This window comes from Eretmochelys imbricata, chromosome 21, assembly GCF_965152235.1.
Source record: "Eretmochelys imbricata isolate rEreImb1 chromosome 21, rEreImb1.hap1, whole genome shotgun sequence".
In the NCBI taxonomy this organism is placed as follows: Eukaryota; Metazoa; Chordata; order Testudines; family Cheloniidae; genus Eretmochelys; species Eretmochelys imbricata.
The window spans coordinates 3670275-3689971 of NC_135592.1; the positions used below are offsets into that span (position 1 = coordinate 3670275).

At 43.9% G+C, this 19697-nt stretch overlaps 2 protein-coding genes across 2 annotated transcripts; both read right to left on the bottom strand.

Annotated features, from left to right (window-relative positions):
• Positions 1 to 2756: 2756 nt before the first annotated feature.
• LOC144278124 (11-beta-hydroxysteroid dehydrogenase 1-like) lies at positions 2757 to 8287 on the bottom strand. The gene is made up of 6 exons (XM_077839322.1): positions 8203 to 8287; positions 7090 to 7220; positions 5801 to 5912; positions 5074 to 5259; positions 3876 to 4019; positions 2757 to 2977 (listed from the first exon to the last, which is right to left on the bottom strand). The coding sequence occupies exons 1-6, from the start codon at positions 8285 to 8287 to the stop codon at positions 2757 to 2759; spliced, it is 879 nt and encodes a 292-aa protein (XP_077695448.1).
• Positions 8288 to 14224: 5937 nt separating this feature from the next.
• On the bottom strand, positions 14225 to 19697 carry LOC144278122 (11-beta-hydroxysteroid dehydrogenase 1-like). The gene is made up of 6 exons (XM_077839315.1): positions 19610 to 19697; positions 18798 to 18928; positions 18042 to 18153; positions 16715 to 16900; positions 15733 to 15876; positions 14225 to 14454 (listed from the first exon to the last, which is right to left on the bottom strand). Exons 1-6 carry the CDS (start codon positions 19695 to 19697, stop codon positions 14225 to 14227), a joined length of 891 nt encoding a protein of 296 aa, XP_077695441.1.

Genomic DNA, 19697 nt, shown 5'->3' on the forward strand with positions numbered 1-19697 from the left:
TGAGCTGTGGCTGACTCTGCCCTGCCACCTTTGGCATGAGGAATCCTGGTGCTGGGAAAGAAAGTAGTGTTAACAGTCTTGTGTAGTGTGAGATTCATATTTCTGCCTTCTGAGGTTAGGCCAGCGGCAGAGTTGACAAAGGTCAGAGTGAAGCAGGTGTGAATGCTCCCCACCAAACAGGTGTGTCCAGGTAAAAATGAAAGAAAATGAAACTCTAAGGCAGCCATCTTCTTTATGATTGCTCCATCGTTATTTTCTAAGGACTCAGCCAGAAGTGATGCTTGATCCAAGTCTATGGCTAAACAGTGCTAGAATAAAAAGTGAGAGCCTCCCTTAGCATTGCTTCCGGGGTTTACGCATCCCAAAATAAATCCTTATTTGGACTGAACGCCAGACCCCCTTTCCCTTCACCATAAATCCCTTGCTTTCTCTGTATTTGCCCCTCTATTTCAACCATCCTTGTTAAGTTTCTTATTTTACGTTTCTGAAATTCCTGTGGGATTATTTGGCCCAGAGGGCTTCAATTATTATTGTCAGAGGGGAATATCTGCTGCCACCCATCCTTACAGTCATGCTCAGCCTGGTAGACTTTGGGCCTGGAACTTCAATATGCTATTCCAGGTGCGTTCTCAGGGACGAGTGCCTCCCTGCTCACCTGATTCATTGTGTATGTAGCCCAAAGTCACCCTGGCCACCTTTCTGCCATGTCACTGCAATAGTAGGCCAACTAGAATTTGCTGCCCAATATTATCCCAACATCTTTCAGCCATTATTGCTTTCCGAGGCACTTTGATCCCATGGGATACCTTCCAGCTGACATCCCCTGTGGGGAATAAGGAGCCTACAGTGCCTGTTTTGCTTTGGTACCAGGATGTGAGAGGATCCGTGTATCAGGGTCCGCTGTCAGCAGGTGGCAAGGCAGACTGATTGATACTGACTCACTGTGGTGGGCGTGGGGTTAGGTAATTCCACTCAGAGTAGGAGAGAAGCAGGTGTGGGCAGAAGTGGGGGAAACGGCCTGGAACAGAGAGGTCCTGGAGGGAAACCCTAGGAACAGCCTAGCGTGGGCGAGAAAGTTTAGACTAAGCTTAAGTGTTGTTGCCGTTTCCACTGCCAATCAAAGAACTACCTCAGAAGAGGGATGTTTTGGACACTAAACCAGTGCACGCACGCACTCCATGCTAGAGCATGGTAAAATTTCACTCCATTCAGAGCATATTTTTGTGATTTGCCCTTTGCATTCTTAACCAAAGCAGAATGCTTTCAGCAAGGACCTGATCCAAGGCTCATTGAAATCAATGGAAAGGCTCCTATTGACTTTAGGGAACGTTAGTTTTGGCCCCTAAAGAATAAACACAAATCCATTTCAAATTTGTGTGTTTCGTTTAAACTCCCCTGATTTCCTCATGCCTCCTTGGGACCTGCTGGATTGTGTCTCTCAGCTTTATTTTTTATTTATATTTTTAAATCAAACTTTTGTGAGATTGTATAAAATTGCAAACAGCCAAAGCAATAGACCAACCAAGAGTAAACAAATAGAGAAAAATATGTAAAATACACATTTCACAAAGTCTCATTTATTCACAACCTCTGTTACTCCAATATGCTTTGTACATTATTAATTGTGATGATTTATGGGACTCCTGATGAGTTTCTATCCTACTGTACTTAATTTTTAACAAGCATAAATTCACTGTGCTTTGCCCAGCAGTCAGTGACAAGAATAGTTTTATAGCTCTTATGACACTTTCCTGATGTATATTTCAATCAGAACTTCAAAATGAGGTTGCAGTCTCTTTAGGCTATACGTTCCTGGTGCTGCTGTACATTTTCCACCTCCCATTTCACAGAGTTTAGGACATTCCACCTGGCCCTAAAATGCAGCTGTTTTCAACCACAGAGGCACCTGCACTTCAGAGCTGGACGATATAATACCTAAACTTTAAAGGTTCTTCCCCAAGTACTGCTGAAGTTGGTGGGAACTTGAAGTCAGGCTTGATGGGAGTTCTGGGTGTTCATGGAATGCAGAATTGGCCTCTATACACATACATTCTGTAATTCACATTAGCAAGATTGTAAGCTCTTTGGGACAGGAAGTCTTTTTATGATGTGTGCGTCCAATGCAAAAATAAGCCCTGACCCCTGCTTGGGCTTCAAGGTGTTATTGCAATGCAGATAAATATTACTAACAATAACAATTAGTGGTTAGCATAAAGGGATGCTGGGGGACCTGATGCTGACTCAGTTAGAGCACAGTGAGAGGAGAATGAGATCCTCTTAGGTTTTGCAAGGATGTTTAAAAAGCAGATTTCTTCTAAGCAGCTTTGTGCAGTAGAACAAATGGGAGGTATACTACTGAAACCAAAGTGGGCTGTATGCAGCATTGGGAGGTCTGAGTGTGGCTGTCCTGGTTCAAAGTGGGTGAGACCCACACCCGTCCCAGCAGACATGAACCTAGCCATTGCTAATGCTGTTCTACAGCCAGTGAGAATTTGCTGCTTTGCAGAGGCCTTGTGTTGCCCCCTCTTCTCATCTCCAGAGAGAAAATATAAAAACAAAGGATGGGATTTTCAAAAGCACCTGAGTGACTTTGATGTACAAATCTCATTGAAAGTCAATAAGGCTTTGTTGCTACTAAGTCCCTTACATGCTTTTGAAAATAGTGCCCAAAATATTTAGACTGAAAATGTCCCCTTTTACCTGAGATTCATGCCATTCGGTTTGTTTTCTAGTTAGGCCCTGGTACATGTGACAAGCTAACTTCTTTTGACATTTTCCACATTTAACCTATTTCTTGTGAATGAGTCCAAAAATTCCGGAGCCCAGTCTCGTATTAAGAGGGGGATTCTCACGGCGGCGTATGGATAGTACAGTTCCCGTTTCCGTAGTGCTCCACTCTTGATAATCTCCAGTGCGCACTCCTCCTTTGGTGCACCTGGCTTCTGCATCACGTGGGAAACAGTTTTCTCAGCAGTTTCTGGGGAGAAGGAAAAATACAAGAAAGAGAATTGTGTCATCACAAACCAGTGCAGAGCAATGAAATCTAAAGTTCAACATTTAAGGAGGTATTTGGCATTCTGAAAACTAATTACTAAATAGAGTGGGTTATAAAAAAAATCAAGTGTTCAGATTTCAACAAAACTTCAACTATTTTTTAAAAAAAGGAAATTGGTGAGATGTAGAACTTCTCCCCTGCTTTTTGAGTAATTATACAACTGGAAAATTGTGGTGGTGTTGTTTAACTTTTGCTAATTTTATTACTAAGTTATTCAGGTCAAAAGGCTTGGATAACTTTGTCAGAAGTACTCAAGTCTCCTTTTCAAAGGTGACTTAGGGTCCTAAGTGCCTAAGTCCCTTTTGAAAATAGGAGTTAAGCTACTAAGGCACTTAGATGAGTTTGAAAATTTTATACCTTATCTTTTACTTGTGTTTAGCACTTACTGGTGCTGTCAAAATAAAATAATAATTACCTTAGCAAGTCTGAGACACTCATATTTGGGCTGAATTTCTCGTGACTATAAAATCATCATTGATGCAATTTTGAGATGTAGTAAAGAGGTTTGCATGAAAGTTAATGTGATCAACTGAATTAATTAAAAACAGTTCCTTCATTTTGGAGCTGAAGCAAGTAGGAGATTTGGGTTCAGTATTGTAAAAACTCCTAAGGAGAAGAGTGAAACTATTTTTTAAAAGCCCAGTGTTTCATTAAAAATGTTCATACTACCAAAAAAAACCAAACAAACCCAAAACACCAAAAACACAATCTGAAATGTGGACACTATTCTACAGTCTGGATGTAAGTAATATTTTTATGCCTGGGTAGCATATGTGCAGCGCTTCTAATTAGCAAGGCCAAATAACTGTGCTGATCCTACCAGTAGCAATGTGGCCCAAGATGCAGAGCGTGATGGAAACATTGATATTCTCAATTATTAATTCCTGTCTCAAGGAGCTGAAAAATCCATCCAGGGCAAACTTAGTTGCAGAGTAGGGAGCAACGAATGGAATTCCAACTTTACCTAGAGAAAGATGCAACAACAATGTTTATGAGGCTAAACACTTGCAGTGCACAGAAGCAAAACCGTGTCATTCTGACTTCGTCTTATCCTTCAGCAACTGTCATATTTCGACTCAAAGAAATTAACTATCTCAATAGGTTGACGGATATAAGTAAATCCACTAACGTTGGGGTTGAGGGTAGGGGTGGGGTTAAAACATCCCGAAGAGTTTTCCTGTAATATGTGGCATGTACAAAATATATGATGAGATGGGGTGATATAAAGGTATTATCAGCGTGAGGTCTGAATGACCTCCATAACGCACTCACGAGAAATGTGACCCTTGCATAGAACACACATCCACATATACATCAGTGAATGTGTATATAACACACACTCTAGCAAACAAATAATATGTATTGTGATGGCAGATATTAGCATGTGGCTCTGTTACGCAGTATTATAAGATCTTTTGCTTAGTGTGCAAGTGAGTGTTGACTGTTGGGAAGACACATGGTGGTGATGTTAGTCTTTGGTTGTGCCAAGTTGTGTGTAGAGGCAGCTTCAGAAAAGGGGGAGTTTGCTCCCTGCCTTGGACTCACACTTAGTCAATTCTTGAGGCAGAGTTGCTCTCTGGCAACCAGGCATTGGTGTTAGACTGAGATTTCTGGAAGCAGAGACTACCCTGTGCGCTGTTTGACCATCTCATTTTAGGACTAGTGTACGTGCATAAGTAAAACCAGTTGCACTTGGAGTACACCCAGACTGTGCCTCACGGATTTCTCCTCCACTGGGAAGCTGATCTGCAAGATGTTAGACCTGTGCTGCCTCTCAGCAGAGTGGGGTCAGAAGGGCAGTGTGTGAACCATACAGACAGTTTTTGCATTGAGTAAACAGACTTTATCACGTTGAACCCCCAGTCCCAGGCAATTATGTGAGTCTTCTCAGGTGATCCTCCTCTTTTTTGAAAAACAATTTCAGAAGAAGTTTCCTTTGAATCCCAGGTGGAACTAAATCAAAGGAAAGAATCCAGCATTACGGAACAATAAGGGTCTCTAGCCTGGTTCACTCTCACCTGCTGTGGATGAAACCACAAGGATGCTGCCCCCGCTCTCCTTCAGCACTGGTAGTGCAGAGACTGTCATGGCCACATAGCTCAGAAAGTTAATCTCCAGGAGTTTTCGTAGATGCTCAACATCTCCATCGAAGTAATTAAAGTAGGTATAACCGATGTGATTAAGGATCAGCATGTCTAGGCCTCCTGAAAGCAAAGGGGGTATTTTAGCTTCAGCTAGAAGAAAATGAAGAAACTGTTTCATGAACCTGTGTCGTCAGCATTTGAACCCAAGACTCTCTCCTTATCACATAGACCTTTTACCATTTGCACTAAAGGAGAAAACTCCCTTAACTAATAGCTATAGTAGGTTATTATTTTCCAGAGACTAAATACACCTCACATTGTGTTGCATCAGTGGTTTGAGTTTGTAAGTGTATCTCAAAAACCAAAACCCCTTTTTGTCTATAAAATCCTGTGAAAAACGAAAAGTAAACAATGTAACCACATTATCTAGCATATGCTGCCAGCAATGTTAATAAGAATACTTATAATAAGTATATATTTTGAAGTCACCATAGTAGGTGTCAGCAATACACAGAATCAGTTCACTGGTCCTTCATCTACACTTATAGCCTGGGTTTTATTGAGAAGTAAAAATAAGATTGGGGTTATTTGTCTCTAGTGCTAAAAGCACCTCCGTGAAAGGGGCGGGTGGTGATTTCCAGGTTGCAAGCAGTTAACATACCCCATAATCGTTTGGCCTCCTTCACCACGTCTTCTGCAAGTGCCATGTCTTCCATGCTGCCATACATATAGTGAGCAGATGCTGCGCCCAGTTCTAGACACCATGTGACAACCTGAGACAGATGCAACTTTTAGACAGGGATTTTCCCACTGTTAGTCCTCTTAGAGTTTCAAGAGGACACTTGGGTGGCTCAGTGGGCAGAGTGATTAGGTTCTCCTACTTGGGTGAGTCCAATCTGTGTTCACTGAGTGAGATTCATAGCTGGTATAAATACATTGACAGCAATGGAATTAGACCATGCAGGTATTTGGTCCTGGGGCTCTGCCTGCAAAAAGTACAGCAAGCACTAAACATCTGATTCTGCAAACACTTACTTGGCTGTAAACTGTAATTTTTTTCATTGAAATTTGCAAATGGTTATTTTTGCACAGACCTTGTAATAACACACTGGAGACCCTGGCATAGCAGTCAGGTGTTAGTAACTATGTCTGTCAACTTTTCCTGTTAATATTTATGTAAGAAAATAATGTGTACTCTCAAATTCTGCTTATCTTTTAAAAATGTTGGTAACTAAAAATTCAAGCTTTGATAATACCTGCAAGGTTTTAACACTCCAGCTTGGTAAAACCAGCTCTGTGCACTAGTTTTTACCAAGATGCTGTGTCTAAACCATTGATCCTGCAATGCAATCCACTAACTGGTCTCCGTGCAGGGGCCAGGAGCAGGGCAAATGGGACCATTTCCAGAATCAGAGCTTTTACATTCAACGGTGTTCGACTGGGCTAAGCTGTAAGAACAAGTAACAAGACTTGAGAAATCACCACTTTCTCAAAATCTCATAGCTCAAAAATGTCCTGTGCAAATAGACCTCAAAGTTTTCAGTAACGGTTTCTTCTGGGCAGAAGCAACACATGAGAAACTGTCTGTGGAAAAGAATGGTTTGTGTAAAGATTACTGAATGGAGGGGGTAGGGACATAAGAATTGCCAGGCTGGGTTCCACCTTCTCCCGTGATCTGTGTCTTACGTTGGCCAGCCCCAGGTACATCAGGTGAAGGTGCAAGAAACCCTGCAGTGGTCAGCGAAAAACAGGCTTTAAAATGGCAGCGGGTGGGAGTTGAAAATAGGCTTTTGTTGGAAAACATCCTCTAACCTTCATTATGAGACATTATTGCATCTCCATAAACTGTGTCTGAGCATGCATATCTCTTTAATCAAGTATCCACATGTATATAATATACCCATCACCATAGTATCTAGGTACCACAGGAGTGTTTGGATATCCAGTTACTTTCTGAAGCTTGGCTTCTGTCCGTGCTGTGATCAGAACATGGGCTCCCATCCGGGCCAGGTGATAAGCCATTTGCTCTCCAATTCCAGTGCTTGCCCCAGTGACGATCACTCGCTTCCCTTTCAGCATCTCTGCAGAGTAGCACATGGTGACTGTTACATGTCCCACTAACATCACCCACAAAATCACTTGTGCCAAACAGACTGGTGAAAGTAACTATTTCTGTCCCAAACCGTACAAGTCAAGCTTCAGATCAAGCGAGCTCTTTGTCCCAAGAGAAAGAACCCATCAAGGGAGCAGTGGAAACTCACCCAAAAATACAGGTTTGATGCACTATCACTTCCATTTAAAACCTACTAAACCTTAGTATCTACAACTAGAGCAAACTAAAACTAAACTCCAACAACTGAACAAACTAACAACTGTAGCAAACTAAAATCTGAGATCTCAAAGCTGTAGAAGTTTGGATCCAAAATTCATAACTGACCTTTGTTTCTCTAATGGAACAAGCCCAACCCCTAGAACCAATTTCCTCAGCTAGTGTACATCAGTATCACTCCATTGACCGCAGTGGAGTTATGGTGATTTACACCAGTTGAGAATCTGGCCCTGGATTCTTTTACCAGGATGATGGGTTCAATATGAAAATCTAGTTGGAGCGGAAAACCATCTCACCGTGAAGATGGTTTTTATCCAGAGATGAGTTTTGTGGCTGAAGCCCATCTTTAATTTGAAAATGAAACATTTTAGCTTTCATGGTGCTAAACATTGTGTCCAGTTGTTTTTATTAACAATAATATCAACCACAGGATTCAAAGTGTATAACTTTGTTGATTTCAAATCACTTACCTTGGAAATTCCTGCAAGTCCCAAATAATCCCCTCTATTCATCTGGGAAGCTAGAATATGTCTGCACTTTTGTGTAATTGTCATTTGTCATTTTCTACCAGAGAAAGGAATACCATTTCAGGTGACATTCCTGGACACACTTCATTTCAAAAGGCTACAGTCTGGAATTTGAAAGGCTCATGAAACTGCAGATCCATTGTTATAACTCTCAAGTGTGCCCTTTTGCTATCATGGTTTTAAAGGACATTTGCTTTAATCACTTACCTGGTTTAAAATCTTCCTTTGAATAAAAACAGAAGGCCAAGACCAATCCCACAAATGGAACAAGAATCTTTAGCAACAGCCCCATCCTGCTGCAGAAAAACAAGCATAAAAGAGAGAAATGCTGGAGGTCTGAGCTCCGCAAAAGCAGAGATGTATAAATATTCCGAAAAGTAGGGAGCAAGTTATGGGAGCTTTGAAAACAAGTTTGACTGCAAATGTATGTCATAGTTTTTGTTTACTTTTTGTCCAGGTTAATAATCATTAACCTTTAAACAACAGCGTCATTTTGGACTTCATATTCCCTATTGCACCCTGTTCCTGCTATGGTCTGCCTTTGTGTTCTCTGAGCACACTGAAGGAAGGTGTCCTTTTGCTAGAAGGAACCAGCCTCTGAGAAAGGAAGGGTGAGTCTATGAACCTTGGTTCATGGGTTCAAGTACAGGCTCTAATAGCAGGTACTTGAGCAGGTCACCTAACCTCTCTGTGCCTCAGTTTCCTTGTCTATACAATGAGGATGATACTCCCCTACCTCCCAGGGGTGTTGCCAGGATAAATTCATGTATGAGTGGGAAGTGCTCAAATGCTATAGGAATGAGGGACATATAAAAATCTAGACAGAACTTTAGTGTTTGCAGCACAAACTTTACAGGATTCTGCTATTTATTGTCACCACTTATTATTTGTATAATATCCACCATATGCTAGATGCTCTAAACTCCTAAAAGGACATGGTCTATCCATTGAGGAGCCTATGTAGACAGGGAACACACACATGCAGGGAAGGAATCCACTAAAAACCAGAGTGAATAAACAGTCGTGTGAGACATGTCTTGCAGTTCCAGTTTATTATTCCCTTTATTAGATCTTATAATTGCTAAAAGGGGTGCGTGTGTAAACCCTTTCCTGGGGAAATAGGGATTGCAGGCTTCTCTCAAGAAGGCTTTCTTAAGGAGATGTTTAAAGGCGGAGAGGAGTGAGTTCTTGTGGACTAGATTAGGGCAGGAGTTCTAAGGCTAGGGGAAAGAAGTAAGTGTATCAGGATTGAAGGATCAGCTCCTAAATGTCTACAGAAAACGAATAGAAAGTTATTGCTGCTAATTTGCTTTCGGGAGGAATTTGCATTTCAGGGAGGCAAAGTGCAATGTTTTCAGTGCATTTCTGTGCATAAAAGTGCTGTCCGCAAACAGCGCAATTTCAGAACTTCGCTATCTGGGGAGTTGCAGTAAAACAAGTCTGGGTTAGGTCTCAGCTCTGCTCAGATCCAGTGTAAAACTCAAACATGCTGTTTTTCTGAATTGTTTTCCAAACACAATTCTGTTTAAAATCCTTTCTTTTACCAACTGAAATAGAAAAACAATCCACATCCTAAAACAGGGGCTTCCACAGAGTCAGGCAATACACCAGGCAAACCCTGCAAAGCTGCCTCCAAGAAAAGCAGCCATATATAAACTTTGGACCCTGATTGTGAGTGCCTGCATGATAGAAAATATGCTGACCTGTAAAATCAGTCTGCGGCCATCAGGTCTTTAACCTGCTGTATCAGACTTGCTCTCCATCAGTGAAAATGACAAGGGTTGAGATGGATTGCCTCTTGCTTTGTTTACCCTGTCCCTGCTTTGGAAGGCATCAGCATGTTTATACACTGAAAAGAGGTGCGGTTTTTACTGGAAAGAATGAGTTTCCCTTGTAAGAACAACAGTCGTGTATCTTCAGCTTGTGTTTCGTGGGGCTTTTTTGTTTGTTCTGTGAAAGTGGAGATCAGCAGGGAGATTGGCTGGTTAACTAGCTAAGAGTCAAGAAAGTAAAGACACGTACAGAAAGGCACATAAAGAAAGAGAAAGGGAGGGACCCAGAAAGGAGACCAGGAGAATAATAATTAAAAAAGGGAAATAGAAAATGGAAATGTGGTGGATAGAGGGAGAGGTGGAGGATGGAGGGAGTGAATAAGAAGAGATGGGCAAATTCTTTCCTGGTATAAACAAACAAAACTCAGGCCTTATCTACATTGGAAAGATTGCACCTACTTAATTAAAATCAGTTTTTAAACTGATATAGTCACACTGATCCAAACTCCTGTCTGGATGCTCTGATTTCAGTTTAAGGATTTTGTCTACACTAAGAAAATTTATTACTTTATACCATTATATTTATGTTGCAAAGAAAAACCTAGCGTGGATGGCAGTTATGCTGTATAAAAGTGCTTATTGTGGAATAGCTTATTTCAGTCTGGGAAGCAAAATAAGACATAGTTATAAGACAATTTATAGTGTTAAAACTGCACCCACATTAGGGTTTATGCCAGTATAACTAACTCCGTAAAAATAAATAAATCCCACTTTAAAATTATATCACTTTTCTAGTGTTGACCAGGCTTAAGAGTGGCTTAAGTCTGTTCCCAATCCACAGTTGTCTACACATAGAAATTATATTGCTTTAACCGTGGCCTTGTCTACACTAGAAAAGTTTTGTTGGCATAGCTATAGCAGCAAACCCTCCTAGAGTACATGCAGTTCATATCAGCAGAAGTGTTTCTGCCAGCATAACTGACACCAGTTTCCCAAGAGACATAAACTGTACTGGTAAAAGCACTTTTATGCTGGTATAAATGCATCTGCACTAGGGCTAGAAATAAAAAAACATCACACCCCTCACCAGTATAGCTATGCCAGTATAAATTGTAAGCATAGATCAGGCCGCTAACAGTATAGTTGAAGTGGTACAACTCCACGAGTGTGGACATAGTTACACTGTACAAAAGTGCTTTATACTGGGATAGATATTCCCATATGGGAAGGGGGAATAACCTACACCAGAATAACTTGGTGCTGGTATAACTATTTTTCTATAATATGTATAATCACCACCTCATCCAAAATAGTTATAAACTGTGTGTAGATGCAGGCCCTAATCTAATTGGAGAAAAGTCACTCCTAAACCAAAATAAGTACGTCCACACAGGGGCTCACACCAGTTCAACTATGTCAGTTTAAATTTATACCTTAGGCCTGCTCTACATTTAAAACTTAGATCAGCCCAAAATACATTGCTCAGGACTGTGAAAAATTTCATGCCCTGCGCGACATAGTTATGCTGACCTCTCCCACAGTGTAGACCCCACTAGGTTGATGGAAGCATTATTTTGTCAGCCTAGCTACTGCCTCTCAGAGAAGTGGGTTTACTACAGCAATGGAAAAACCCTTTCCGTCGATGCAGAAAGTATCTACGCCACAATGGCACAGTTTACAGCTGTGCCGCTGTCGGGTTTGTAGTATAGACATACTGTCAGGTTCATCTCGTGCGGCTTGCCTATGTAGATAAGGCCTGAATTGGAGTCAATGGCACTGCACCCAGGTAGGGTGGGCTAAAAAGATGAAATGGAGAAAGGAAGGGGGTGGAATATACACAACTCTAAGGGTAGTGAATTCTATTTTAATAATGAATTTACATCACTACATTTCCTCTGGTACATGCTCCACAGCTCTGTGTGTTTGTAGGGGCCAGGGCTGGCTGGAAGGGTGGGGTTGGAGTTGTGGGAGATTTCTGTCTTTCATGCTTTGTTCAGTCTTGATCATGTGTTATGAAAAAATCCAATGGTGCAGAGTCCAGCCATCTCTCCTTAAACTTCAGCTCAGATCTGGGGACAGGAGAAAGTTTCACAATGACACTTTTATTAGAGTTTTTTAGAAAAAGGGGAACAGTTTCATGAACATTGTTCAATTTTTTTGTACATGTGGAAAAAATGTAATTTAAATTTGGAAAATTTCCATCAGCACTAATTATTTGGCCCAAAAAGGAAAACAGAAAGCCAGCACTGCTGTCTGCTAGCAGTCACCTTGCTCCCCCAGTCACCACAAATGCCAGCTGTTAAGTAACCATAATCCAGCTCCTAAGAAGTCAGAACTTTGTCAGAGACATTCTGGATACTACTTTTGCTATATATTCTGTATTATGTAGTTATATTATTCCAGATACTATAGCTAAAGCAGTGGGGTTTGCTGGAATGCTGGCTAGCTTTTGTTACGTCTTGGCCTGCTGGTTTTTAGAGGTGCCAAGTTCCCACTGGGCTGCGGGTGCTCAGTTCCTCTGAAAATCAGGCCACTTGGCTTTGGGTGGGGGGCAGTCTTCTCTCTTGAGTAAACATTGATACATTTCTGGAGTAGAAATTGTCTGATTTTTCCTGGGACAGGATACTGTAGTTTTCCACGTTTACAACCAGGACTCCTTGATCTAGAGAAATTCTGAAGGAATTGCACTCTTAATTCAAAATACAAAGTGCTGTGTATTAGCTTAAAAAGCTCAAAACAAAGATTTTTAAAACAAACATAGCCAGATTTCTGCTGTGGAAATGACCTTCCCACAGTCTGCTTGATCACAAGGGTGGTTATAATATTGTTAAGGCATTGCCTTTCTTCTGTGAATTTCAAATCTGGCTGCTGCAAGGATTTTATCTACCAGGAGAGGGAAGTATGGGATAAATAAAATACAATCCTTCCGCCTCTGCAAAGATCTCTTCATACGCAGCTGACAAATACATAGACTAACAATCAATAGTGCAACAGGAGCCTAGTTCCTTTAAATAAAAATCTCATAAAAATCATATTGAGACAGGACGAGCGAGGTAAAGGCAATGGCCATTGCATTTCACTGATGAGGTCAATTGGTCCTTAAATATGTTCAAATGCGGAGAAGTGTGAGCTAAGGAAGAGTTATAGGAAATGCAACCCCAGGGCACCGAATTCACAAATCTTTTCCAAAACGTGGGTTTTCAAGGCCAGCATGACTTCACCATGCTCCCAGCTGCAGGAGCAGGAGTACCTGCGTTTGTATCCTGTAATGACAGGGGTGACATGCTTAGGGTTGCCAACTTTGTACTGGCACAAAACTGAACACCCTTGTCCAGCCCCTGCCCTGTCCCTCCTCCGAGGCCCCGCTCCTGCTCCACCCCTTTTCCTAGGCTCTGCCCGCACTCACTCCATCCCCCCGCCCCCCATTGCTCGCTTTCCCCACCCTCACTAACTTGCTCATTTTCCCTGGGCTGGCTCAGGGCATTGGGTGAGGGAGGGGCTGGGGGTGTGGGCTCTGTGATGGGGCCAGAAATGAGTAGTTCAGGGTGTGGGATTGGGCTCTGTGATGGGGCAGGGGGTTGGAGTGGTGGGAGTGTGTGAGGGCTCCTGCTGTGGGTGCAGTCTCTAGGGTGGGGCTGGGGAGGAGAGGTTTGGGGTGCCTTAGGGTGCTCCAGGCTAGGACTGAGGGGTTTGGAGGGAGCTCCAGCCTGGGGCAAGGGGTTGAGGTGTGGGAGGGGTGCAGGCTCTGGGGTGGGGCTGGGGATGAGGGGTTTGAGGTGCAGGAGGGTGCTCCGGGCTGGGATCGAGGGGTTCAGAGGGTGGGTGGGGGATCAGGTCTGGGGCAGGGGGTCAGAGGTGCAGGCTCTGGGTGGCCCTTACCTCAGGTAGCTCCCAGGAGCAGTGGCATATCCCCGCTCTGGCTCCTACGCTGAGGCGCGGCCAGGTGGCTCTGCGCGCCGCCCTGTCCACAGGCGCCATCCCCGCAGCTCTCATTGCTTGCTGTTCCTGGCCAATGGGAGCTGCAGAGCTGGCGTTTGGGGCGGGGGCAGCATGCGGAACCCCCTGGATGCCCCTACTCATAGGAGCCAGGGTGGCGGGAAGACATCCTGCTGGCTCTGGGAGCCGTGCAGAGCCATGGCAGGGAGGGAGCCTGTCTTAGCCCCACTGCGGCACCTACTGGACTTTTAACAGCCCCGTCAGTGGTGCTGACTGGAGCTGCCAGGGTCCCTTTTTGACCAGGCATTCCAGTAAAAAACCAGACACCTGGCAACCCTAGGCATGCTGCATTGGTTTTCAGGACTGTAAAATACCACATGATCTCAGGGTCACACGATGAGGGATCCCAGCATTGCATTCCCTAAATGAGAAGGAACCTGGGCTAGGGAGCTCCACAGCACACCAGGCCTTGATTTAAGGTAACCCCAGAGACAGATATGAGCAGAAAGGCAGTGGAGAACTCAGACTGATGAATTTTTCTTTAGGTTTTCCACATTGTAGCTTCTTCTGATCAGATAATCCAGGAGTTCTGGAGCCCAGTCCCGGATCAAGAGGGGGATTTTGGTAGCTGCATATTTGTAGTAAATTTCCCGTTGGCGGAGGGCTCCCGCCTTGATGATTTCCAGCGCACACTCCTCCTTCGGCGCGGGGGACACCAGCACCACATCAGAAGCTGCTTTCATGGCACTTTCTAGCACAGTAGAACAAAAGGAGCTTTGGTCAGATTTACAATCCTCTCCACTAGTGAGCCCTGCACGTCCAGGGCCAGCTGAACCCGGCTTGGATTTGCTTGTTTTAATGATTGTTTTTAAGCCATTTAACATCAATTGAGCCTTGAGTGGCTTAGTGAGCCTGGGAGAAAACCAGCATAACCCCTCTCTTGTTACATGTGCTCGGTACCGTGGTAGCACTAGAAGCCCCAGTCAACAGTAGACAAGAGCCCCGATTGTGCTAGGCCCTTTACAGATGCAGAGGTCAATGCAAACCCTGCCCCCAAAAGCTTATGATTTAAGCAGATGAGTAACACAAGGGTTGGGGAGAGGGAGTCAGCTCAGTTTCAGTGATTTTGATAGGCATACTAGAGCCTGTAAAAACAAGACAAAACAAACTCAAAGTTGGAGATTTCAACAGAGGAAGAGAATTTTGCAAAATGTTGTAAATTCCCCCCGCCTCCCCCATTTTCCAAGCAACTCTCATGCATACACTTTCATATTTTATATATTCACGTTGTACTTGCATCAGTACATAAATATACAGCAACTTCTTCAGCTGGTATAAATTGCTGTCATTCCATTAACTTCAGTGAACCTAGGCCAATTTATACCAGCTGAGGATCTGGCCCGCAGACTTACCCTAACTGCACTTCAGACTGGCCTAGCCATTATTCATTGGCTGATTTCTTTGGGATGGTGAGTCAGAAATGGGTCTGAGGGTATGTCTACACTACGGAGATTATACCATCATAGTTATGTCACCGGAGCTGTGCCAGCATAGCCCCCTAGTGTAGACGTAGCTTAGAGCAACAGAATTAATTGTCCTATCAGTGTAGCTCCCCTTACAACATTTGCTACGTCTATGGAAGCACTCTTTGGTTGACATAGCTGCAGCTACATCGTTGGTTTTGTCAGCATAATTATGCCAGGCAGGGTGTGTTTTTTTTTCACTGATTGACATAGTTATGCTGGTATAAAATTTCAGTGTAGCCCAGGCTGAGACTAGGATTTGGAGGAGGGTGAGGGTAGTGTCCTTCCAGATCAGCCCAGAGAGGGCATTTCAAGTATTTGGGGTGGCATGAAAGAAGACAAGAACATTGGTGGGGAGTTGACAAGTAGCATGGGTCGAGCCGAGGCAGGAGAGGAGAAGGAATGGGGGAGAGAGGTGTGAAGCAACTTGAAAGTTAGGATAAAACGCTTGAATTTGGAGGGTGACTAGTTCCTAATCAGCAAGGTCCACACGGCACTGATCTTACCTGTGTCAATGAAGCCGAGTATACAGAGCGTGATGGAAACATCAACCTTCTGAATGATTAATTCCTGCCGCAAGGAGCTGAAAAACCCATCCAGGGCAAACTTGGTTGCAGAGTAGGGAGCGGTAAATGGAAACCCAACTTTACCTAGACACAGAGCAGCAGTGTCGACATGGTTAAGTTCTGTTACAGTGCTGCGTAAAGATTTATTTGATTCCGCACCAGATGTAACATTCTTTCCAAGTGCGTTGAGTGCCGGTGAAGTGTCACGCCAACGGCCCCAGAGATGCAGGCGCGGGGTTCAGAGGACGGCAAGGGATCTGGGCACTCAAACCCTATTGTTCTGAACTCTCTTCAGGTCCTGTGACTAGCCCAGCCAAATGTCCTGGCCACGCACAGAGCAGGTGGCAGCAGCGTAAGCTTCCCACCTTCAATGCTCTCAACGGATGTGCTCAGACCTGACCCGGAGAGATCACCCACAGTGCTGAGTTCAGCCTCAGTGGCCCTTTGGGTCCTTGGCGCCACAGCTGAGCTCACCAGCGAAGGGTTAACTAAAATGGCAGATTTACCATTGGGACACCTGTCACTAAGATGCTTCATGTAAGCCAGAGAACTATCAGCTAGTGGGGTCAGCTAGCTATTGAACTTGATCCACAGAAACAAAATGACCCTGTCTAATCGGTCAAATAGCCAATACAAGGAGAGAGCCAAATATTTCCAGTCTGTGCTGGTCAGACTGTGATGCCAATATCTGAAGAGCTTGAGCTGTACTCCTCCGATGATCCCCTTTGTTTGTCATAAAGAAGCTTGCCAAGGTGATCAGCTTCTAGTGACAAAGCACTAGGGGGAGCCAAACCCAAGGAAAGTGTAATTTAGTTTTGAAGGTGCTGAGTACTTGCCTCTCCCATTGACATCCCTTGGATTTTCAGGTGCTCATCACTTCTGAAAATCAGCCCCCAGGTCTCTGTCCCCGTTCACGGCTCACCTGCCATGGATGAAACCACCACGATGCTGCCCACACTGTCTTTCAGCCTGGGCAGGGCTGAGACAGTCATGGCCACGTAGCTGAGAAAGTTAATCTTCAGCAGCTTCTGCACGTGCCCTACGTCGCCGTCGAAATAGTTAAAGTACGAGTTGCCAACGTGGTTGAGGATCAGCATGTCTAGGCCTCCTGAAAGCAAAGGGGAGAGCCAGGGATGCTTTAGTTTAGAGGAGAAGAGGACAAAGGAAGTTCAGAGCACACCACTTGTCTACGCTACGTATCTTTTCCTTTAGTCACTAAGAATCTCTGCAGGAATCTATTCTTTGGAATGAAATACATCTATTATTCTTATTATTTTTAATAATAAGGGAGGCTCTTGGGTCACTGCACGGGCCTTTCATCTCTGCAGAGCTGGGTCAAAATCCAGATTCTGCTTGCCAGTACAAGTGTGACTGGCATGCACTCACCAAGTCCCAGTCTTCAGACTCTATTACAAAAACACTGTGTTGTGATTTGTACTTTCTTCTCATTCAGGATGTGTGTGTGTGGGGGGGGGGGCAAGCAGATCTTTCTTGACCTGCATGTGGGCCCACATGTGCAGCATCAGGATGTGTGGCAAGAGAGAACAGACAGGTGTGGCTTTTCACAGCTTTGTGCAGTGACCTATAATGGGCATAGCAAGATTGCTCCAGCACAAAGCGAACGGACGGCCTAGGAATGTAATACCCATGGCTCTGGGACGGAGATCCAGGAGCGGAGTATTACGGAGGTGTAGGACTGCAATCGAGTGCACTTGAGATCAAGCCTGAATGGTCGCGCTGTGTGTGGGTCCAGGTTTCGAACAGCATGCAGGGCCAGCAGGGTAGGATTGCAGTCCACTAGCAGAACAAAGACTGACGCAACAGATGATGCTTCTAATCAGGGCAGAGTTGCGTTGGCAGAGCTGGGGGGGCGGGGGGGGGTGCATGCACAAAGCCTGTCTATGCTATGGTGGCTCTCTTCAATCCTATTTGTATTTCACATTCACAAGTGGCCAGTTAATACATTTAACAATAATTGTAGCTATAACTCGATATAGTTACTGCATGTATGGATTGGTCACTTGTGAATGTGAGATACAAATAGGAATAAAATCCTTCATTCTTCTCGTTATACACACACACACACACGTAATGAGAAGAATGAAGGACATTTCCACATCCCTCCTGCTTTTCCTGCCTTTTAATGTGGCAGACAGTAATGTGGCTAAGGAGTGATGCCACATCTCTCTGCGTTTTATCACTCGTTAAAGGTCGGATGGCGATTTCCAGACAGTGAGCTGCTAACGTACCCAGCACTACTTCAGCCTCCTTCACCACATGCTCGGCAAAGGCCTTGTCCTCCATGCTGCCGCTCACATACTGCGCAGAGGCTGCCCCCAGCTCCAGACACCGGGTGATGATCTGGAACGCATGAATGGAATGTTGTAGAAACACATTCCCCATTGATGAACCTTGGAGCGCCTCAGTGTGTTACATCCATGGTCGGATAGACGTGGCTCTGTGGGTAGAATGAGCGCATTCTGCCTGCCAAGGGTTACTGTCTTGAACGCTCTGGCTCTGGCTTTAAACAGTGGGCACTAAAGGATGCCAGAATGGGATTGGAGCCTCCTGGGACTGCAAAGTCCGTGTACCATGGAAATCTGAAGCAACCTGGCTATTTCCCAGTAGAGTCTGCTCTGCAGTGGAAGTCTGTGCTTGCAGGATGAGTGGGTGTGTGTATATTACTGCAATGCAGTGAGAGGGCATTCTTGTGTGTTCGTGCACATGTGACTGTGCGTATGAGATTGTGTGTACATGAGTGGGTGTGAGCATGGATACCAGCGCATGTATAAAAAGAAGAGTGTATGCGTGTGCATGACCAGGAGCATGAATATGTACATGTTTGTGCCTCACAAGCATGCGTGTAGGTTTGTGCATGTGTGAGAATCAGCATGCGAGTGTACCATTGCGCATATCATGTAATTGCAATGGTGAGTGTCCATGCGTGTCTGTATGTTTATATGTGTGACATAAGACTGACCTTCGTGTGCGTGCTCGGTACTTACTTTCTGAAGCTTGGCTTCCGTCCGTGCTGTGACCAGAACATGGGCTCCCATCCGCGCCAGGTGATAAGCCATTTGCTCTCCAATTCCAGTGCTTGCTCCAGTGACGATCACTCGCTTCCCTTTCAACATCTCTGGAAAGCAAGGCACAGGGATGTTAACTTACCAGGATACCAGAGAAAGATTCCCCTTCTCTTACCTCCCCACCCCATGCCCTCTGGGGTCAAGAAACCAAAGTGGACAACAAACCAGTCTAACCTGCCCAAACTAGCATGCTCACCCTGCACCAGGCAAACTCTCTGCCTTGTCCCAAGAAAACTGTAGTAAGAAGAATAGTTAAAATTCCTAATGTGAAAAAAGCAATATTAACAGGGACATGGCCAGATTTTTTTTTAAACTATCATGTTGCAAATCAGGATATGAATTTTTTTGGTGATAATTAAAATTTCCAGCCATTTTCAAAAAAGATATTTTCAATGTTTTTAAATAAGTATTTTTAATTTTTTTTTTGAAAAATAGCCTTTTTCTTGCTCTTCTTTTACAAACATAAATCATGTGAAAATGAATGTTAAGAGCTCCCCCCCGTAAATCCGAATAATAAAACTCCTACTTCACCTGTTTCCTAAGAAAATATTTCTCTGTGTTACTTGCTTGATGTAGTTTGAAAGCTCTGCAAAGCAGAGTGGTCTATTATCTGCAGTGTAACAAATGCCCAGACATGTTTTATTTCAGGCTCTGTACACATCCTGTGTAAAACATTCAAACGTGGCTTTTTCTGTTTAATTTTAAAAATACATTTGCTTTTAATAACTTACCAGGTTTAAAATCCTCCCTTGCTGAATAAAAACAGAAGGCCAAGACCAATCCTACAAAGGGAATGAAAATCTTTCTCAGCAGACCCAT